This window comes from Doryrhamphus excisus, chromosome 7, assembly GCF_030265055.1.
Source record: "Doryrhamphus excisus isolate RoL2022-K1 chromosome 7, RoL_Dexc_1.0, whole genome shotgun sequence".
Taxonomy (NCBI): domain Eukaryota; kingdom Metazoa; phylum Chordata; class Actinopteri; order Syngnathiformes; family Syngnathidae; genus Doryrhamphus; species Doryrhamphus excisus.
Window position 1 is genome coordinate 5,493,834 of NC_080472.1, and position 24,116 is coordinate 5,517,949.

The 24,116-nt window shown below is 41.9% G+C and overlaps 1 protein-coding gene across 1 annotated transcript in view; it reads left to right on the forward strand.

Moving 5' to 3' along the window:
• Positions 1–725: 725 nt before the first annotated feature.
• The window catches only part of LOC131132562 (EMILIN-1-A-like), a 35,235-nt gene continuing 11,844 nt past the window's right edge, over positions 726–24,116 (forward strand). Inside the window, exons 1-9 of the mRNA XM_058078305.1 lie at positions 726–1,150; positions 10,750–10,875; positions 13,823–14,043; positions 16,096–16,349; positions 18,125–18,298; positions 18,375–19,349; positions 20,855–21,158; positions 22,425–22,670; positions 22,748–22,996. Coding sequence (XP_057934288.1) covers positions 1,017–1,150; positions 10,750–10,875; positions 13,823–14,043; positions 16,096–16,349; positions 18,125–18,298; positions 18,375–19,349; positions 20,855–21,158; positions 22,425–22,670; positions 22,748–22,996 — 2,683 coding nt within the window. The 5' untranslated portion in view covers positions 726–1,016. The remainder of the gene's footprint in view (positions 1,151–10,749; positions 10,876–13,822; positions 14,044–16,095; positions 16,350–18,124; positions 18,299–18,374; positions 19,350–20,854; positions 21,159–22,424; positions 22,671–22,747; positions 22,997–24,116) is intronic.

Here is a 24,116-nt window from a genome sequence, read left to right on the forward strand (position 1 = left end):
TTCATTGATTAATTGTAAAAAAATTGTAAAAAAAAAATACAATGATAAATAATAAAAAAATAATAGCAAAAGTAATAAATAGTCAAAAAATAGTATATATACATATAATATAATATATAATAGTCATAGTAATCCAAAGTAATAGTAGTATTAAAAAATAGTAAGTATAGTATTAGTAACAAATGTAAATAATAACAGTAATAAAAATTGATATTATTAAAACATGATATAGTGAATACAAATTAACTTGATATAGTAGCAGCTGAGTGGTTAGCACACAGGCCTCACAGCTAGGAGACCGTAGTTTGATTCCACCTTCTGCCATATCTGTGTGGCGTTTGCATGTTCTCCAGGTACTCCGGTTTCCTCCCACATTCCAAAAACATGCTAGGTTAATTGACGACTCCAAATTGTCCATAGGTATGAATGTGAGTGTGAATGGTTGTTTGTCTATATGTGCCCTGTGATTGGCTGGCCGAAAACCAGCACCCCCGCGACCCTCGTGAGGATAAGCGTAGAAAATGAATGAATGGTATAGTAGCAGTAATAAACATGAATAAATAGTAATTGTAAAGTATTACTACTATATTAATAGTGGTCGTCAAGTTAAATAGTGCGACATCATAAATACATTAAAATGTTTAAGAAAAAAAGAGTGTGTGCGCGTGCGTGCGCGTGTGTTCCAGATGCTAGCGTTGGGAGGGGCTAAAGGGGGGTTGGGGTTGTCGTGTGTGTTGAGCAGACGAGGAGCGGAGAGCAGATGGATTTGTCCTGCTGGGTCTTTTCTTTCTTTCACTTCTTTACTTGACAAGTAGTGATGGACTAAAAGAGGAACAAAAGAGCAGCGGGAGCGGATGACAAGAGGAGAAAGTGTCTTTCCATTCTGGACTTTATGGATCAGCGTCGCTAGGACGACTTTCATCCACTTTTTTTACCCCCCACACACTTTGCTCTCCATGGAGCTTCGACGTTTGTGTCCACTTGAAGGAGCCTGATTCCGATCCATAATCCACGGGATGGCCTCCCTCGTCCTGGTCCTGCTTTGTCTTTGGACCTGGGGACACGCCAAAAGCGCGTTCGCGCTCAGAACCTCCTACAGCCTCTATGCAGGCGGGAACGCGCACGGTGCCCGAGTGGCCAGCAGACACAGGTAACATCTCATACTCTTTTCTGGAAAGTACTCCTTCAAGTACTTCTCCTTTGAGTACTACTGTCAATCACACATCACGTTGTCATGTCTCCATCCTGTGCATCAACAGGTGTGCGTTTAACTGAAACACTTAAAAAGTAAAAGTAAAAGTGTACTGCCTACACTGTGTACTTAGTTCCCGAGTAAAAAGCTAATGAAGCTGATATTGGGGCAACCTGGCAAGATTTTGGACGGGAAAGTTAAAAGTGAAAGATACACAATAAAAAAAAGCACAAAAAGTACAAAATAAAGCATACTCAGTACACACCTCTGTATTTTTTAGGTGAGGCCAACTACTGTACTACTTAGAAACCTACATAGCCAATAATAAAATTGGTATTGGTTTTGGTGAAAGTGATTCTGTATTTATATTTATATTTCGTAGTATAAATATACTTTTAAAGTATAAATATTTGTATTTATACTTGGTATTGGATTGACACCATCATGAATGTTTGAATAATTGTGGATTAATTTACTAATCGATTAATTGCCAATTCATTGATTAATTGTTGCAGCTCTCATGATACAGATCTATTTACAGAATCTGAACTCTGTAGGAACCTTGGTAAAAATATATATAAATAATAATATAAAAAATTATAGCAAAAGTAATAAATAGTCAAAAAATAGTATATATATAAAATATAATATATAATAGTCATATTGATCCAAAGTAATAGTAGTATTAAAAAAAGTAAGTATAGTATTAGTAACAAATGTAAATAATAGTAGTAATAAAAATTGACATTATGAAAACATGATATAGTGAATACAAATTAACTTGATATAGTAGCAGCTGACAGCTAGGACAGCTAGGAGACCGGAGTTCGGAGTTTGAACCCCAATCCATGGTGTTTTGATGACAGAGGGCAGCCAATAGCGAAGGCCAACCTTTGCTGGGAACCCACTCGACTTACGTACTTCTGGTAATCCGGTTGTATGAGAACCAAATGTCAATAGTCGTGTGCCAATCCCTATACTCCCAGAACATGGGACCCTGTGAGGGACATTGTAGAGTCCACAAATGTACCATCCAGAACCCTTGCAGCTGTGTTGCACCACCTGGATGAGAACCATATTGTTGCCCCCTTCTCTCCTCCACTCTGGAATAGACTTCGAGGGGTGTGATGCAAGGCGCTCATGAAGATGTTTTCACATGTTTTAAACAGCTGCTTTCAACCCATGCCATAGTTAGTATTTTACTGCGTGTAAACATAGTGATAGGTTTATGAAAGTACTTCACACACACTGTACTTAAAATCTGTAAAAACGGGTAAAAGAACATGTTGGATGTTGCTAGTTGAATGTTGGATGCTGGATGTTGCATGTTGAAGGTGTTCACATTCCTTGACAGATGAATTTGTGCAGTGACAAGGGGGAGGGACACTTTGCATCCTGGTGCAGCTGCAGCAGATGTTTCATAAACACCCGCAAGACACAAGTGTTGACACACACACACACACACACACACACTGCATTCCCTCCTGGTCTCACACAATTATTTCAATGATTTTTGCAATTGACTGTTTATGCTGTACATGATGTTGTTTATATTCAGTGTCATCTATTTAATCTCTTTATTGTTATTATTATTTATCTTATTAGTCTCTGGTGTAATACGGGAGCCAGGCAACGACATTTCGTTGGCAATTTCACTGCTGTGTTTTTGTGCAATGACAATAAAGGAAGTCTATCTATCTATCCATCCATCCATCAAATCCACCCATTCATCCATCCATCCATCATCCACCCACCTATCCATCCACCCATCCATTCATCCATCCATCCACCCATCCATCCTATAAATCCACCCACGCATCCATCCATCCACCCATCAAATCCACCCATTCATCCATCCACTCATCCATCATCCAACCTATCCATCCATTCATCCATCCATTCTATAAATCCACCCATCCATCCATCCACCTATCCATCCTATAAATCAACCCATCCATCCATCCATCCTATAAATCGACCCAACCATCCATCCTATAAATCCACCCATTCATTCACCCATCCATCCATCCTATAAATCCACCCACCCATCCATCTATTCATCCATCCATCCTGTAAATTCACCCATTCATCCATCCACCCATTCATCCATCCACCCATCCATCCATCCTGTAAATCCACCCTACATCCACCCACTCATCCATCAATCCATCCTTCCATCTTAATCTGGCTCCATATTATATTTTGTCAGTTAGACCAATATTTATGATATTACACAGTACTGTATACGTACTGTCTTTACAGTAACTACCAGGTATGCTCCCATTGATTGGTCACCCATTGCCATTGCCATCGCCAATTAATACTTTTCAATGAACGGCCACCAGTGGTTCCTACCATTGCAGCCTGTAGAGAATCCGTGTCTGCTTTAATGTCTTGGCTAATGCCTCCATCACAATGTGCAAACCCAAACAAACATGTCTGCCGTGTGGAACTTCTATGCCATTTGTGAGAGTGATGTAAAGGTTGCATCGTGTAAAACATGCCAGGGAAAAACCTTGTCTCGTCTTGTTTTCGTGGACCTAGTCTTGTTTGTTGTCTCATCTTGTCAAGTTGGTAACTCGCAACACCTTTGATTATTAGTATTGGATGTGCAGTATTGTATTAATGTTGCGTATATTGCAGCATCGGTAAAATAGTATTTTTCTCATAGCCCCCCCCCAAACCCCCGGTTGACTGCTTTTTGGACTCTCGTGGAATCGCTCCTTTTTTGTAACATCTGGCATTCACATCTGCTCATATGCAGTCTGGTTCCATTTTTTTATTTGGACATTTGGAAACAATTGGGTCAATCATGTGGGGGGGGGGGGGGACTGGGCCTATGAAATATATATATATACAGTATACATACACATACAGTAAATATATATGTTGAAAATAACACTGTCAACAGCGGTAACTAATTTATTTCATTAATTAGCTAAATGTTTTTGGTATAATTAACGCATGTGCACCAGAGCAACTACGCCTATCTATTATGATGACATGCTCGTTTATAACTTCATTATGACCTGAACACATCAACAGCAGTATAATTCCAACACCGTATACTGTATGGATCTCCGACTCACATATAGTCCGATCAACACTTCCTCATTCTCATCAGAAGACTGTGAGATACATTCAGGGTCTCTCCGGACATAAAAAAAATGACTTAAATAACAATAATATAAAGAAAAAATAAGTGGGTATTGTTATCACTCAATTTGTAACTCAATTTGCTACATTTAAGTATGCTGGAAAATACACTGAAAACAAGTACATTTTGTACATTACATGATAAACTGGGGGGGGGGGGGGGGGTAAGTCACTGTTGATGCGATACACTGCTGATAGGGATGTCATACAACTTCATGGCAAAAAAAATCTGAACTACCCCTTTAACTATGTAACACTGCAAAAAAGGGCTGGCCAAAAAAGACTAGATTTTTGCCAAAAACTACTTAAAACTAGTGAAAACCTAAATTAAGATTTTTATATCTAAAAATAAGCAAGGACCTTTAAGCTGGAAATACATATTTAAAAAAAAAACCCTATTAGAACTGGTAAAAAAGTGAGACCATCCATGACCCATTCAACATGGCCCCCCTGTCGGGGTTCCTGTCTTGGTCCAATGGTAGGCGGAGCACTGCAGTTTGGAGCTGGTTGACTGCGTGTAGTGAGTTTTGGTTTTTGTGCGACCTTTTGGCTTGAATTAATGACCAAAACTGTAATGATGTCCAAATGGAATCAATTTTATGGGGTATTTATAGTCGTGAATCCAGCAAGCGTGAAAGTGATGGAGTGTTGCAGCACATTGGCCCTCAGGACGGATGGATTCATGATGAAGGCATGTGTGACGTCAGGAACACAACCTTCCTTCTACTGCTGCAGTACAGCCAACTTGGACAGAGGCTTAACAGTTAGAAGAGAAAGAAAGAAGAAAATAAACCTTGTGTTGGTGTTATTTCAGGCCATTGGTGTGATGCTTTCTGAGTGATATGAATGGCTCTACTGTTGATGTTTGGGGCCCATTTGGGGCCCACAGCTCGATTTCCATTAGTCGGTGACATGTTAGGACAAAAGTAAGATTAGGACCACACTGAAAAAAATAGGGGTGGTTAGAATGTTGGCCTCACTATCAGGAGTTTGATGCCAAGAGTCCACTGGACCGGCGCCAGATGGTGCCAGTTTGCGCCAAAGATTAAAGATTATGTGATTGGCGCGTAGTGGCTCGCTGTGGCGCCGAATTATGTTCGCTCGGCATGTTGCCATGTTGCCGTTATTCTGCACCACAGTGAGCCACTACGCGCCAATCACATAATCTTTGGCGCAAACTGGCACCAACTGGCGCCGGCCCAGTGGACTCCTAGCATCATTGGCACAACTTGGCTCGTGCCATTACATTCCAGTGAATTCCAATAGGTGTAATGTTTGCGCCATTTGGTTCCACTTGGTGGACACTTCACGCCGATTGCTTCACGAAGATTGTAAACATTTTGAAATTTTCTTGCCGGCGTTACGGGCCACCACGAGCCAGTTGGGAGGCAGTTTGAGCCACTGCACGCCACGAGGCACTTTACTACTTGAAAAGAGCACACATTTTATCTTACAATGAGACAGCTTTTCTTATTTCAAGGGAAAAAAAATAATTCTTACAACTACAATATTTTTCTTGTAACTTTTCAGAATATATGGAGTCCAAAAATTTTTAAATCAGTTCTAAGTTAAAGTAAGTCATTCCGAATCACATAGCTTTAAGCAAAAATGTTCTTATCAGTAAGAATTAAGCCAAATGCTATTATAAGATTTAGAGGCGGGGTACACCCTGGACTGGTGGCCAGCCAATCACAGGGCACATATAGACAAACAACCATTCACACTCACATTCATACCTATGGACAATTTGGAGTCACCAATTAATATGTTAACATGTTTTTGGAATGTGGGAAGAAACCGGAGTACCAACAGAAAAGCCACGCATGCACGGGGAGAACATGCAAACTCCACACGTAGATACCTAAGCGGAGAATCAAACAGGTTTTCCCGATCTCCTGACTGTAGGGCCAACATGCTAACCACCACCGTGCAGCCCTTAACCTGACTATTAAAATATTTTTTTTTTATCTGATGATACCTAAGTACTTAACTTTATTGACTTCATCAACCAGTCCAGGGTGCACCCTACCTCTCGCCCGAGGACAGCTGGAATAGGCTCCAGCAACCCCCGTGAGGATAAGTGGTACAGAAAATGGATGGATGGATGGACTTCATCAATGATTTATTTCTAAATTCTTACCTCAGCTACATCACGTATGGGCCTGGTCCATATGGAAAAGCACATGGATACAGCTTTATTTAATCAGTAAGAGCGAGATGGGATGAGATGTTCAATAAAGCATGCGTCAGATGTTTTAGATGACACGTGGATGACAGTGTCATCAACGTACATCTGGCACTTGACATCTGGACAGCAGCTTGGGAAGTTGTTAATATACATTGTGAACAACAAGGGACCAAGGACAGACCCTTGAGGTACTCCCATGCAACTCTCATATCTCAAATATTGAGAGATATTTCTGTTTGGGAGTCGGTTTTATTCTTAAAACAAACATTCTTAATCCGTTGCAGAGAAATAATCAAGATGAAGGCTAAGATGTGTTCAATTACGGTGATCTTACCCTTTGTTCGGTCTTCTATGTTCAAGAGTAACAAAGTGATGGCGTCTCAGAGAAGCTTTAACAAACGCTTAGGTTGACGTTGAAACTGTGCTGCTGCTTGTTGTTGTTGTTGTTCGTCTGATGTCTGGGGAGTATCAGTTTCCTTAATCCTGCATGAGAAAAAGGAAGCAGCCTAAAATCTGAAGACCAGACTTCCTTCTTCTTGGCTGCTTCATCCCAATGCCAGCAGAGAGACACTGCAGGTCAATTCCGATTTCTTTGCTCATATCCGACCTGTATCTGATTTGTTTTGTGTCAGTAGCCATGTTCACAATTTTTCTCTTTCCGAATGACCTTTCCAAAAGCAATGGTATACATGGAAGGAATATTACGTGGCTATTGTGATGAGCACAATTCAGATTTTTTCAAATGCGACTCAGGGCTCATTCGTATGTGGCTTTCAATCAGATACTATGTTTGCAATGCAACGCAGTATCAACAGTCAGGTCTCATATTTCAGACCAATACGTCATCCCGTTCTTCTTAATCTCCTTCACTGAATCATTTGGTTGACAAAAATGTTCAGTCCCCGAGGCTTCCTGCCATTTGGACGTGCCCTGAAAACTTCCCGCGGGTGGAGTCCGGGAAGCATCCTTACCAGATGCCCAAGCTAGCACAACTATCTCCTCTGTCAGTGATGTTTGCTTTTTTCTGTCTGAGGAAACTCATTTCAACCACTTGTATACCCGTGATCTTGTCCCTTCAATCACATGGGTATGATCAACTGGTCAATTGAGATCTTTGAGATTTCTAAAATCCTTCATCATCTGTTTACACAAAGTCTAAGAATTTTTTTGCTTTGCATTTTTTTTTCTTACTGTACCTAAAATGAACCCAATCATCACCTTCACACTGACGTATACGTGCGTACTGAACTGATGATGGCTTACCATCACACGCCGAGCTCACATGTATGCTTGCATAGACACACACACACACACACACACACACCCAGCAGTCAACATGTTGCTGTCAGCAGGGAATACGGCACGGAATGTGTTTCTAATGACATCAACAGCCCTTCATGCCAAAAGGAGGAGGCTGCCTGCACATACTCAACGCATCACATCAATATTGCAATTACTGTACATACAGTTGAAACCCAAGGAGACAATTTGGGTAGAAATTGTGGAATTATGACACGTCCACCCCAGTGTAGAGTGAGTCCCGGTTGCCGTCAGATTGAGCTTGTGTGTGACGGGACAATTTGTTGCGTTTTGGTTGTGACCCCAGGATGCAGACACAGGAACGTAGTTCAGGTAAAAAAAAAAATTAGTTTTAATAATGATTGCAGATAAGCAGAAAACAAGCCAACTGGCCAAGCAAAGTAAACAAATCACAAAGAACCAACAAACGGAGGGAGAACACACCTGAACTAAATAGAAGGGAGTGAAATTAGAAACAGGTGTGGAAGATAGGAACCGGAAACCAGACAAGACAGGAAGTGAATACAAAAATAAGAGCATGTAAGGAGAAACTAAACTAGAAATGGAACTACAAAGGAAGTAGTGATAAAATAAGGGCATGGACACAGGAACAGAGGAAAAGAAGGAAACTAAAAGAGGTGTCACGAGGGGGTAACGCCCACATCGGGGTGCAATTAATACAAAAATGTACATGCTGACTCAGACACTTACATCAAAAAGTAGTTGCTGCTATTGTTTTTTCCACTGAAATGTGCGCAACACTCTACCTGTGAGGTTTTGGGTGACGTGTCTGCACCGTGCACCTGTCAGCCAATTTATCATTATGCAGGCTGCGCTTCGCCCGCGCTTCGCCCGCGCTTCGCCCGCGCTTCGCCCGCGCTTCGCCCGCGCTTCGCCCGCGCTTCGCCCGCGCTTCGCCCGCGCTTCGCCCGCGCTTCGCCCGCGCTTCGCCTGCACCCCGATCAGAGTGCACTGGACCAAATTACCACTGCGTGGGCTACGCCATGCTCCGGCCACCCTGCGTCACGCCATGAAATTAGAGCCCAAAATGTCAAACAAGACAGCCTTAAAGTTTTAATGGTTAGATAAATGTGGAAGTACTAAACATTTTTCAGATTAAGGCTGAATCCGTTGTGGCTCCCGTCTTGATTCGGTACGGCTTGCTGCAAAATGCCACCCACACTGACTCCGGTAGGCACTGTGGCAAGCGTGCGCTCCGGCTGCGAAAACCACGTTTGCAAGAGCAGTTGTTCACGCGATAACAAGCCTTTATACAGGAAGTTTTCATGAACAATAGCCGTATTTGCCTACACATCTGCGATTTCTGTTTAAATTTATTCCGTGATATATTCTCCATCATTTGACTCTCTGGGCGCATGTGGTGAAAGTAACATTCCTGTTTGTTTGTGTTGAATTCCACAAGGAAGTCAATTGAATTTAAAGACACAGTGTCAGGCTTTGTTCAACCAAAGTGTTCAAGCCTCATGACATCAGCAGATGGTATTAGCAGCATCTGCTGAGCATTTCCTGGTAATGAAGCCACAATAGACTCCTCTCAAGGCTATTCTTCTGTATGACGCTGCCAGATACCTCCAGTGTGTGTCTTCAGTAAGGACAATCAATCATCCATTTCCATGTGGTTTTCTTTAACCCTCCATAGTCCTAATACATCACCTCTTGATGAATATTGGAGAACATTCAAAGTTTATACTGGTGTGATGTCATTTTATCTTTCACAGTGAGAACGACGCTAGCCTGATGCATGTTCAAAACAGGAAGTTATCAGTAATTGCTTCTCGCAATTCAACTAATGTGAAATGATGTCATTACATTACATCACATCCGGACAATTTGACAAAATTAACATGGTTTCCCCTCGGAATTTTTGAAGCTGTGGTGGTGGGCTGCATGGGAGGCAGTCGTTCCACTACTGCGTTGTTATGGCAACATATTTGTTTTTAATTATGACAAATTTGGGTAATATTTTTATACACCTGTATACTGGTATAGATTTGTCCACTGATGAGAAAATTACTTATTCCGGTATAAATGCTAAACGTAAACAAGTTGAGTGACTGGTCGCTGCGGTGGGTATATACTGTATTTTCCAGACATTTAAATACACTTGCCACTGCAAACGTCAAATTACTACTACACATCGGAACGTGAGGGCTAATCAAATACCTTTGAATGCAAGGTCAATACGTCACAGTCTGAAACATTGAGTCCCCTTTCGTTACTTGACCCTCCGTTTCAGGAACATTCCTCTTCTTGTGAAAGTAAGAACTAACTCAGTGGTTGGCAACCTTGTTTATGCCCCCAAATACATCTCGGACCTCGTCCAAATTTACTCTCCAGCGCAGTCACTGAGGTCCGAGGGCCAGCTCCAACTTGTGGTGCCCAAGACGAGACTTAAGACCAGGGGAGACCGAGCCTTTTCTGTGGTTGGCCCCAAGCTATGGAACTCTCTCCCCTCCCAAGTAAAAAAGGGCCCCAACATCGAAAGCTTTAAGTCTCGTCTTAAAACCCATTTTTATTCTCTGGCTTTTAACTCGGAGTGAGTCGTATGCTTTTAGTTCTTTCGTTTTATTTTTTTTATACTTTTATTGCTTTGCTTGTTGTTTAATATGTAATATTTTAATATCTATTTTACCATTTTATTTCTTATTTGATCTTTTAGTTTTGGATTAAATTCAATTTGTACCTTTATTTATTGTATTTTATTTGTACTTTTTATTTTACTAGTCTGTGCAGCACTTTGGAAACTCATAAATGTTCATAAAATGTGCTATATAAATAAAGTGGATTGGATTAGTTGCAGCCCTAATTGAAACATATTGACGCCTAAGAATTAGTTAATGATGCATCTTGATACCTTATTGATACCTTTGGTATACCTTTGTGTGTTGAACAGGAACTGGTGTGCGTTTGTGGTAACAAAGACAGTGAGTTGTGTAGTTGAAGATGGAGTTGAGACATATGTGAAGGCAGACTACCATCCCTGTGCCTGGGGCAGCAGTCAGTGCAGTCGAGTGGTCGCGTAAGTACTGCACCCACCCACACACACACACACACATCTTGTATAAACATTTAAGACATATTTGATGTTGTCTGCTGTCTGACTCACGAATGCTGCTGGAAAATCCTGATAGACAATTGTGTCACTTCAGCCGTGAGGAATGTAAGAGCTGAGCTCCAGCTGGAAATCTGACATAAACAAAGCTGTGGAGATCTCCTTTATTCCATCTTTTGCCTCAAAACTAAACACAATTTGGTTCCCACTGTGCATTCGCGTAAAAACAACAGCCTGCAATACACAATGACTGATTGGACACCAGCTTCTGTGCTAAGGAAAAGTTGATCAATAAATACAGTAAAAGATAAAGAAATTAAAGATAAATGAATAAATAAGTGGCGACTCCAAATTGTCCATAGGTATGAATGTGAGTGTGAATGGTTGTTTGTCTATATGTGCCCTGTGATTGGCTGGCCACCAGTCCAGGGTGTACCCTGCCTTCCGCCCAAAGACAGCTGGGATAGGCTCCAGCACCCCCGTGACCCTCGTGAGGAAAAAGCGGTAGAAAATGAATGAATGAATGAATAAATAAGTAAACATGATTTTAAAAAGTGACTCTACGGAGATGGAGGTAAAAAAGAAATGTTTATGAAATATTAAAATGGATGAGTAAATTCTAAGTAAGCATGGGCCAGATTCAAGGTATACCACGATATGAAAACAAAAGCTAGTAAAATTCTGCGTCATACCGTTCCATCGAAAGAAGAGAAAGTGAAGGTCCAGCACGGCCACGAGATGGAAATACTTTTTGTGTAATTTTTTTCGTCATTTTTTGTGCAATTCCTCTCAGTCAGAACTGGGTCTTCGATGTCTTGAAACCACAGACATTAGCTTCCTTATTAGCAATGTGCAGCGCCGGTACGGCCACGCTGTTGCCGGTCGACATAGTATCGCATCAAGCTTAACCAAATATGGACTTTTCCCCGCACCCGTGAACCGAGTTCTGTTCGGTTTTGTTGTGGAGGAAAGTAATTCCAGCTAGTTGTTGTGTAAGAATTTTGCTTCTCAAAACAATATGCGTTCGAAAGAGTAATCACAATACCATTGCCCACCACTCAATATTTCTGCTATGTGACCTCAAATCAATATCGTGATAAATTGGCTAGTTTTACCTTGATAACGATAAATGCGGGATAAATGCCCCACCACTGTATATCTGTATGAATGCAGGAAATGCAAATTAAGTGCTTTTTGTTTATTTATTGACCAACTGGAACATATAACTTTCAATGACATATAAAGCCGTCAATTGGTCGTTAGCCTGTGATCTCCCCCTGTGCATAGACCCGGTCAGCCGTGTTGAGTCAGTTCGTTCACTCATGTTCACAACTCAACAGCGCAACATGACGTACCTTGATGACGTACCTTAAAATTAAGGTACTTTAGGAAATTAAATTAAGGAAATTAACCTAGCATGTTTTTGGAATGTGGGAGGAAACCGGAGTACCCAGAGAAAACCCACTCATGCACGGGGAGAACATGTAATATAAAATTATAGTGGGAATAACAAAAATATAAGTTTTTTTTAAAATAGTTTTTACTATCTTGAGATGCATTAAAAACAATAACAAAAAGTACAAAATGTCAACAAACAGCGCAAATACGTATTAAACATACAAACATTAAAATAAACAATATAAATGTAAAAAAGTCTGCACGGCGGTGAGTGGTTAGCGCGCAGGCCTCACAGCGAGGAGACCCGAGTTCAATCCCACCCTCGGCCATGTCTGTGTGGAGTTTGCATGTTCATGTTCAACATGCGAGGTTAATTGGCGACTACAAATTGTCCATAGGTATGAATGTGAGTGTGAATGGTTGTTTGTCTATATGTGCCCTGTGATTGGCTGGCCACCAGTCCAGGGTGTACCCCGCCTCTTGCCTGAAGACAGCTGGGATAGGCTCCAGCACACCCGCGACGCTCGTGAGGATAAGCGGTAGAAAATGAATGAAAGAAATGTAAAAAAACCAAAACCTATAGCCCTAAATATCAAGTATATATTATATTAAATATTAAATGTGCTTTGTGCAATAGAAAAAGAAAATACTCAACTTCAGTGCAAACAAATATGAATTAAGATATAAATAAAATATTTAGATAAATGTGCATTGAAAAACTTAAGAATGCACCCTAAATGAAAACCAAATATGAGATATAATTAGCCCCGCCCTGCAAAAGGAACGGTGAACTGACTCTCCAGCCAATCAAAAAAAGCATTTGCAACTGAACGGGTATTTTAGAAGCGGTGACCTCATTCATTCCGTTCACAAAAAAATAACTAGTTCTTTTGACCCGTTCGTTCATAACCGATCAAAATCACGACTGATCCTAAATCAGCTGTGTCATCACGCTACGCCACCAATCATGCCGATGTCAAAGCCTCCTAAGAATGAATGGCAAAATCTGCGTTGACATAAATATGAGAGTAGACATTGCTTCACATCACTTTGTGCAGTGCAGATGTTTAAATACGTACCATGACACACTGTGGAAGTGGAATATAGATTCCACTTCCTGCCGTTAGTAGCAGTACAAAGTACTTTAACATGTGTTCTTCTTGCTCTCTTCTTATCTGTTTTCATTTTCTGGTGTTTGTGAGTTGTCCCTACCGCCTCCCTGACTGATGCAATCAAGGGTCAGTCTCTGTTTTCAGACGATCCGATTGGCTTAGAGCTGGCTTCAAAAATACTTGTGGTGGACCGTGACATCTTTCAGCTCAGACGGGGTAAAAATAAGACACCAGAGAGTCACATGTCGTGTCTCTCACCGCTGTGAGATGGACAGAGGTCCTGAAGAGAATAAAAGAAATGCGAGTGTGATTGCACCCTTAGAGTAGAGAGTTCCGATAATATGCAGTAATGTGTAATAAATATTCAAAATTTGATGAATTGAAGTTTCTGATTTGTCCTGCAGCTATCGTACCTTCATGAGACCCAGGTACAAAGTAGCCTATAAAATGGTGACACAAATGGAGTGGAAGTGTTGCCAGGGTTACAGTGGAGACGACTGCAACAGTGGTCCAGTGGGTGGGACAGGAGCCACCAACAGACCCCAGCCAGGACTAGGAGGAAGTGGTATGAGCACCGGACAAGGAGGCTTCAACACAGGCTTTGGACATAATGGGGGACACAGTGGTAAATCCTCATTATTTTCACTAAGGATGCTCCGATCAGGGTCTAGGGGTTAGCGCACAGACCTCACAGCTAGGAGACCAGGGTTCAATTCCACCCTCGGGCATCTCTGTGTGGAGTTCGCATGTTCTCCCTGTGCATGCGTGGGTTTTCTCCGGGTACTCCGGTTTCCTCCCACATTCCTAAAAAAACATGCTAGGTTAATTGGTGACTCCAAATTGTCCATAGGTATGAATGTGAGTGTGAATGGTTGTTTGTCTATATGTGCCCTGTGATTGGTTGGCGACCAGTCCAGGGTGTACCCCGCCTTACGCCCGAAGACAGCTGGGATAGGCTCCAGCACCCCCCGCGACCCTCGTGAGGAAAAGCGGTAGAAAGTGAATGAATGAATGAATGCTCCGATCAGGGTTTTACCAATCATTCATGAGTGAAATCGTTCGATACCGATCACATAGATGTGAAAGTGTAAATGTTTAAATGTACTACTGGTTGTTTTTGTTCTTGTGAGAGCAACTTTTACAAAATCAAAATGGCCAAGAGCTAGTCCCATTTATTTTCCTAGCTTATTCCAAGCCAAACAAAGCAAATATGCTTGTTTTCCAAGAACATTATCAAAATGCTTCTATCCACAACTCGCATTTCATATTTCACAATGCATTTCTTTCTCCTGTTCTCAGATTACTAACTGAAAAACTGAATGAATAGTAGGCTTGCAGGCACCGCATGTAGTTGTAGGTGGGGGGCTCCCACCGGCACCACATTGTGTGACCTCGTCTGTATGATATGAAAGAGGAGTCATGAAATGTAGACAAAGACATATTTGACACACTTTTTTCAAAATCACTGGTGAAACTTAACGGATCAGGCGCCTCCTTTAAGGAGAATTTTGATGAACCACTTTTCGCCCACCTCTGCTTGTCCCCTCCGGACGCATCCGCTGCCATCTGAGCCACAGATTCAGCCATAAAATTCAGTCATAAAATTTAGACAAACACATATTGGACGTACTTTTTTCAAAATCACTGGTGAAACTTAACGGATCAGGCACCTCCTATAAGGAGAATTTTGATGAACCACTTTTCGCCTACCTCTGCTTGTCCCCTTTGGCCGCATCCGCTGCCATCTGAGCCACAGATTCAGCCATAAAATTCAGTCATAAAATTTGGACAAACACATATTTGACGTACTTTTTTCAAAATCACTAGTGAAACTTAACGGATCAGGCGCCTCCTTTGAGGAAAATTTTGATTAACCACTTTTCGCCCACCTCTGCTTGTCCCCTCCGGCCACATCCACAGCCTTTTGAAACCAAACCCTTTGAGCCATCCCAAAGTTCTTTCAGGGCTCATTTTCCAAATGTGCAAACCTCATTATCTGAAACTTTGGCATCATTTAACATGAGAATACAATATTCTAACTACATTTATAGGTCAGAAAAGTGGAAACAGGTCCCATTTAATAAGGACATACTGCCCAGATATACAGATATTTTGTTTTGTTTTGTTATGGTTTCCTTTGTTTTGACGGTAATGTTTTGTAATTGTAATTTTGTGTCACCCAAATAACTCTTTTGAGGGTTTTAACACTCAAAAACGTACCAAATCTTGCCCGCGTATGTGTCCTCATTAAACTTTATTCTGCCAGTATAACAAAAAAACCAAACTTAACTTTGATTTTCTCCTTTTGTTCTCCTTTTGGTCCTTTATTACCACAGGTGGTGTTACAAAAAGCGGCAAAAAAAAAAAAACAAAGAAGAAAAAGCAAAAACAGTTAATCATTTGATTTTGGATGAACTCCCTGAACTCCAAAAAAAAAAAGCAGCTGCTATCTCAGCACCACAAAGTTAAAGCACACAAGCATTCCACTGAAACATCACTTTGTGGTAGACCATGACGTACGCCATTTGGAGTTTCTGTCTGATGTTCTAATGTAGGCCGTGTGTCATTTTATTTTTGCAATATGGACAATAAAAATGAGCTGTGGGTTACAAACAGCCCCTAATGGCTCCTAGGCTGCACCCCTGTTCTTAGCACTAACTTTGTCTTTCTTCTCTAGGAAGAGCGGATACTGAAAAGATGAGACAGCTGGAGGATAAGATCCATACTCTAACCAAAACTATTGAGGACCTGCAGTCCACCATGATGTCCATGAACGAGCACTTTAAGGGAGGGGTCAACAAACCTGGTGTTGGCGGCAGTGGCGGTATCTCTTCTGGAGGAAGAAACCCTGCAGATGCTGCTCAGCCAGAGATTAAAGAGACAATCCACAGCATTCAGGCCAAACTGGATCAGCTGGACAATCGTACACAGGTGATGATCACCTTGGAACTAGCAAGTACAACTAGGAACGTTAACTAGTGTGGGATTTGACCAATTTGGAATGATACATCCTGGGATGGCTTGCGTTTCCAGTGTTCAGTGTGGATTGTTTGGGATAATGGTTCCACACATGGGAGGCGACATCACCTCTACTAGCAAGAGTATTCAATAAAAATTGGCAGATTTTCCTCCTCTGAATTTGCAGTTTTCACGAAAAATTCACGTATGTAGCTAGGGGTGTGTATTGACAAGAATCGATACGATATATCACGATACTGTTAACAAGGCGATATTTATTTGTTTTTCTTGTAGTTAAAGATTATTCCCTGGAAAAACGGAATTACACCAGCAATATGCACTTACTAAACACATTTTTATTGGATTAGAACAGTATGTTATGCTGTATCACAAACTTTCCTCTGTAAAAACTTAAAGTGTAGCATTTGGATAAATAAAGCTTTAACATCCAGCTTTAAATTTACAAAATAATATCGATACAGTATCGTGGAACGAAGTATCGCGATATATCGCCAAAACGATATTTTCTTACACCCCTATATGTAGCCCTTCTTTCTCATCGTCCACCCATTTAAATTGGTTCCCATAAATTGCCGTATTGGAACTTTATTACAAAATTATGCCAGAGCCTATCCCAGCTGAGTCTCGGTGAGCGGCGGGGTACACCCTGGACTAATCGGCAGCACTTACGTAGTCAATTAGGCAAGGACGTTGAACGAGATTCACGAGTGAAACGTCCTCACACATAAACACAGTTCAACATGGCCGAATGCCAGCACATAACAGCGGCCCCTGCGGCGTACAAGGCTGAAGTGTGGACACATTTTGGATTTCTACACAAAGTAGGGTGTGCAGAAATTGACAAAACCAATGCCGTTTGGAAAATGTGTCGTGTTTCCCAAATAGAGTATTGGGGAAACACGATAAATCTGCGAGTCCACTTAGCGAGACACCATGAGGACCTGCCGCTAGCAAGCAATGCCAAGGTCCTTTTGTATACTACAAAGTAGTGTACATATATTGCAGGTATTTTGTGTTTCTTAAATTGATAACCATTGTTTAACAAAATAGTGATATTTCAAGCATCCTAAAATGACTTTTTACTGATGTTAGTTACTTTGTTCCACAAAAATACTGGATAAGTCAGGGACTGTATACTCTGCATTTTTTCACAGCTAATAGATTGTGAACATTTGAGCAGGATCTGGAGACATAATTTCATTCATTTGTTTTTTATGGGTTTTTTTTGTAAATGTAAAGCTGGATGTTAAAGCTTTATTTATCCAAATGCTACACTTTAATTCTGTAATTCTGTTTTTCAGGAAATAATCTAAATTATAAAATAATAAACTAAACTACAAGAAATAAACTACAAGAAAAACAAAAAAAATATCGCCTTGTTAACAGTATCGTGACATATCGTGATATCGTATTGTGAGCCTAGTATCGTATCGCCAGATTCTTGCCAATACACACCCAAACTACTATACTATAGTATTATTATATTAACAAATGTTAATTCATTAACCATATCAATAATATGTAATAATAGCATAATGTTAATTGATTATGCTTGCATTGGATCGAATGCAGTGATATTAACAGTATATTATAGATCAATATATTCATATAAATACGAACATAATGATTGTTAAAATCAACATGATCAGAAATACTGGTCTCCCCAGTACTATTGTGCGTGTTGATTTCTAACACAACTTTGAGGATTTCTATGGCGTTTTTTGCAGGCTCACGATAAAACCCTGGTCAGCATCAACAACCATCTAGTCAACGGAAAAGGGAACGATCTGGAGGGAGGTGTTCCTGGAGGAGGTTTGAGCGGAACCGTCCTCAACTCGTTGAAGGAAGAGATTCTAAAGGAGCTTGAGAGAAGGGTTTCGCTATCGTGTTCTTCCTGTCAGGTATCAGTGGCGTGTACTCCTCACATTCATGGCTTCATCAGAAGTAAGATACGTGCGTTCGCTGTGCATTGTTCAGGCTGGTGTGGAGGACCTACACAGGCAGCAACAAGAAGATCGTGAAAGAATCCGGGCGCTGGAGAAGCAGCTCAACGCCATGGATGTTCGTTATCGACAGGCGCTCGATGGATTGCGGCGGGAGGTGGCCACTTCAAAGGGATGCTGCGACGGCGTCAACGACCTCAGAAACCGCGTCACTGATACCGAACGCAAAATCAGCTCGACGGCAGAGAACTTTGACGTCCTGCAGAACCGCCTGAACGACGCACTCAAGGGAGGAAGTGGCGGCGGTCGTGAGAACGGTGGCTTTCAAGGAGGGGCAATCGGCGGCGGTAGAAAGGATGTCATGGTAACGGAGGATCATGTCAACAGTTTGCTGAAGCATTTGGAACGGCGGGTTAACGACACCATGGAGCAGACGGAACAAAGCTGCGCATACCTGGAAAATGATTTGAAGGACTACTTTCACAGAGAACTCTCTGACCTCCGAACTGTCTTCCTGGACCGTTTTGACGATCAGGCCTTCAGGATTGCAGACGTGGAGCTGGATGTGGGGATGGTTAAGCAGAGAGTGAACGAGCATGACAAGACACTGTCAGCACTGGAGAACACCACCTCAGTCCTGAACAGGAACCTGGACGAGTGCGGCTGCAGAGGCACGACGGGAGAAGGGGAGGTCGGAAGAGGGGGAGGAGGGAATACCGTTAATGGTGGAGGTCAGGGAGGCACTGCTGGAGGTGACAGTGCTGGAGATGGCAGGGCTGGAGGTGGAGGCAAAGGAAGTGTGAATGTAGGAGGAGGAGGATCATCTGGAATAGGAGGGGGAGGATCATCTGGAATAGGAGGGGGAGGATCATCTGGAATAGGAGGAGAAAGGGATAATTCCACACAGAAATCACTGGAGTGGAGAGTGGTGGCCAACGAGGATCAGATTCGACATTTCAACACCAGACTCAAAGACCTGTCAGTGTCTGGGGACTCTCTTAACGATAAGGTAAATACATGATTTATTGACATACGTATGTATTTTGAATATGCGGAGATCCACTGCAATATGAAGAAACAAGTCAGGACATGTTTCTTCACCTTGCTTGTCCATATGAAGGCAGTGTTTACTGACATGGTCTGGCTCAGGTGTTAAGAGTCGTTGCCCCCCAACCTTAATGTCCAAGAGACTGAACCCCCAGTTGCTCCTGAGTCATCAGTAGTTAACGTGACAAATGTGACAACCCAAAGAAAAAACGAAGGTAAGTATTATTGGCATCATTGGTTTGTTTTTTTGGACTGCCATCATTTCGAGATCTAAGTTGAAAGGCAATTTATGCGTGCTTGCATCAACATGTTGCATCACCTTAGGCTTCAGTCCAAGCTCAATATTACTAATAGTTATGTAATTGTGATGATTGGTGTCCTTCCATCAATGCATCCGTCGTCATCTTCTTCTGCATATCTGGGCTCAGGCAGCTACCAAAGCAGAGAAACCCAGACTTTCCTGTCATCGGCTCCTCTGTCCAGTTCCTGCCAGAGGATCAGTTGAGAGACAGAGTCTCTCTAACATGTTCTGGGTCTTCCCCGAGGCCTCCTCCTGGTCAGACACCAAATTCCCATCATCTGGCTCCTCCCAATGAGCAGTGGCTTCCGGTATTCCCGAACAGTTGAGAGACAGAGTCGCTCTAACATGTTTTTGGTCTTCCCCAAGGCCTCCTCAAGGTCAGACGACAGATTCCCATCATCTGGCTCTTCCCAATGAGCAGTGGCTTCCCAGATATTCCCAGACCAGTTGAGAGACAGAGTCTCTCTAACATGTTTTGGGTCTTCCCCGAGGCCTCCTCCTGGTCAGACACCAGATTCCCATCATCTGGCTCTTCCCAATGAGCAGTGGCTTCCCGGGTATTCCCAGACCAGTTGAGAGAGTCTCTCTAACATGTTCTGGGTCTTCCCCGAGGCCTACTCCTGGTCAGACACCAGATTCCCATCATCTGGCGCCTCCCAATGAGCAGTGGCTTCCCAGGTATTTCCAGACCAGTTGAGAGAGAGAGTCTCTCTAACATGTTCTGGGTCTTCCCCGAGGCCTACTCCTGGTCAGACACCAGATTCCCATCATCTGTCTCCTCCCAATGAGCAGTGGCTTTACTCTGAGTTCTCACCCTCTCCCTAAGGGAGAACCCAGCCACTCTGTGGAGGAAACTTATTCGTCTGTTTGTACCTGTGAATCCTACCCAAAGCTCATGACCATCGGGCAGGGTAGGAACATACATTGACCGGTAAATTGAGAGCTTTGCCTTTCGGCAACACAACAGACTGATGTAGAGTCTGCATCTCGTAAATCCACCTCTCAATCTCGCATTCTAGCCTTCCGTCATTCGGGAACAAAGCCCCAAGGTACTGGAATGGTGATGATCTGCGAAAATGTTATAATCCTAGATCTCCAGCAAAGAAAACTGCAGTACTAGCAAAAAAAATCCTGAATCTTAACATGAGTGAATTTCCATCACTTAGGTAGTGGACCTGAGCCATGACGTCCGTAAGATCAAGGCTTTGACAGGTGATCACGGTGAACACTTTAACCGCATTGTGACAGAGGTGGAGTTGCTCGGCCAGGACTGCTACCTATGCGGGACGCTGGAAGATGAGTTACGGAAGTTGCAAAACCATTCCAAGGAGTCACTGGGCCGGCTGCAGAGCCACGTCAACAGACTTCAACTCAGCGTGGACTCTGGGGGTCCCTGCAACCAGATCTGCTCACACTTGCAGGATCAAGTTCGTCTTCTGCGAGAGGATGTCTCACGGTGCACCAGTCGATGTAAGACACAGGACTGCAATCTAGTACTTAATTATAGTTTCTAGTAAAAATTAATTGGATGTGTAACACAAATATTATGGCTAATTACTTTCCAAAATAATTGACAAAAAATTACTAAAATAAAGTAATTAGTTATGATTAATAATTACGGAGTAATGTAATTACTGCTTTAAATAACAGTGTTGGGAAAATTACTTGAAAAAAGTAACTAGGTATAAATACTAGTTACTTTCCCAAGAAAGTAATGAAATGAGTAACGTCATCATAATGATAGCATAGTAGCATAATCATAGCATCATAATTACAGTTGGGAATTGAGTCTTGAGAATTGATGAGAACCGGGACTAACATTCCCATCCTGCTACAATGTTTGGCTTATCTTCATAAAAAAGTCATTATTTGTAGTTATTAGTTACTTTCCGGGGCCGCACGGCGGTCTAGTGGTTAGCACGCAGACCTCACAGCTTGGAAACCTGAGTTCAATTCCATCCTCGGCCATCTCTGTGTGGAGTTTGCATGTTCTCCCCATGCATGCGTGGGTTTTCTCCGGGTACTCCGGTTTCCTACCACATTCCAAAAACATGCTAGGTTAATTAGCAACTCCCTCGTTTATAGCAGTTAAAGGGGAAGTGCACTTTTGGTGGAATTTTGCCCATCATTCACAATCCTTATGTGAAAATGCATCAACAAGAATTTCTTTGCATTTTCTGTGCATTATAATGCCAGAAAACGAGTTAATATGAGCTAGCTAACAATGCACGTCATTGGGACACACCTATTTCGACTACAACAAAAAACAAACGTTTTATCGTTTGATATACATGCTGCTATAATGCAAGTACGAGTACATTGATGATAACATGTAATACTTAACAGTATACTGGCTGCACGGAGCATGAGTGGTTAGCGTGTAGGCATCACAGCTAGAAGACCCGAGTTCAATTCCACCCTTGGTCATGTCTGTGTGGAGTTTGCATGTTCTCCCTGTGCATGCGTGGGTTTACGCCGGTTTCCTCCCACTTTCCAAAAACATGCTAGGTTAATTGGCCACTCCAAATTGTCCATAGGTATGAATGTGAGTGTGAATGGTTGTTTGTCTATATGTGCCCTGTGATTGGCTGGCCACCAGTCCAGGGTGTACCTCGCCTCTCGCCCGAAGACAGCTGGGATAGGCTCCAGCACACCCCGAGACCCTCATACTTCATTCATACTTCTCTGTTTAATCTTGTATTACTTCTAGTATTGAACTTGTTCTTCACCGTTCAGGTGGTGGTTCTGGTAGCGGTGGTTCAAGCGGTGCAAATGGAGGTACCGGTGCAGATGGACACGGTTTGAATGCTGAGAGACCTTTAGATGGTCACAGTGTGATTGGAGGCTCCATGAGCAACAACCAGTTGAAGACGCTGCAGGGTGAACTCTCTGAAGTCATCCTGACCTTCAGCTCCATAAACGACACCCTCAAGGGTCTCGAACACACGGTTCAGAAACACGGCAGCGTCATCACCGACCTGGGTGAGCGTATTTTCAACACGATGACCGTTTCGGTGCTTCCCCCGAGTCACGTAGCTGATTCATGTTGCTCTTGACAGGAAACACCAAGGATAAGATCATTTCGGAACTGGACAAAATCCAACAGGAGGTGACAGAACACATTGAGGAAAGTCGGGACCGGTTCAGTGGGATGGAGCGGGATGTCCTACGTTTTGAGAACATGTTGCTGGTGGAGATGGGAGCCTGCAAGAGATCTGGAGACGGGCTGGAGAAGAGGTTATCCAAACTTGAGGGCGTCTGTGGAAGAATGGACGGAGTCTATGACTCCATCCACAAGATCAAAGAAGGTATGGACGTTACAAGCATTCATTCAGATTTCTGATTTCTATAATTTTTTTTTGCACGTTTGTCACACGTAAATGTTTCAGATCATGAAATCACGCAATCATGAGTTTGCAATAACTTGCAATGAGTTCTTACAGGCCTGTGAAGGAATTTTGACCTAATTGTTTTTGCAGAATTGTTGTAATTCGGCCAAAAAAAAACCCGCCTTTTTAACGTCATGCTACAGCATCTGAGTAGGATTCAGGTCAGAACCTGAACTATTCATGGTTCTATTTATCACAGCAAGTCTTCCAGGTCCTGAAGCAGCAAAACAGCCCCAGACCGTCACACTACCACCATCATTGTCATGTCTTTGGGTCGAAGACATTAATAATGCGTTTCATGAGTTAGTTAAAATGAAAGTAATAAATAGCTAAAAGTTCTAATAAATATTGTTAAAAACACTACTAAAAACTAACCAGTTTACAGAGTGAGACATCTTCTCTAGAAAGTATCGTTTTGGGCCACTAGAGAGTGAGTGCTCCTGCATATAGACAAGCTTTGTTGGTTGCTCTTGGTGAAAAGCAGGCTGGCCTCACGGCAGAAACGAAACGGGAAAACGTCATAAACACGCTGAAAGTTGCTCTAAACCAGGGGTCCCCAAACTTTTTCCATTGAGGGCCACATGACTTTTCCCTCCTCTGAAGGGGGCCCAGGGTCTATGGAGGACTAAAACTGCCAAAATAATAAATAAATAAATAAATAAAAGTGAAAATAAAAACAAAAATGAAAAAAAAAAATCAAAAAATTAAATACACAAAAATAAATATAAATGGAAATAAAAACAAAAATAAAAAAATATATACATAAATAAATAAATAAAAGCAAAAATAAATACAAAAATAAAAAACAAGATTCAAAAATTAAAAATAAATACAAAAATAAATGTAGAAATAAATACAAAAATAAATATATAAATAGAATTACATATCAATAAATAAATAAAAGCACTCTGCTCTCATATGTATTTATTTCATGCTGCAGACAATGTCAGCTTGAAATGCAGAAGGAAAAACTATTCAAATGAGGGGGCGGTCCTAAGTGTGTCTTGGGTTGAACTGTTCGCCTATTGGTTGATCGACA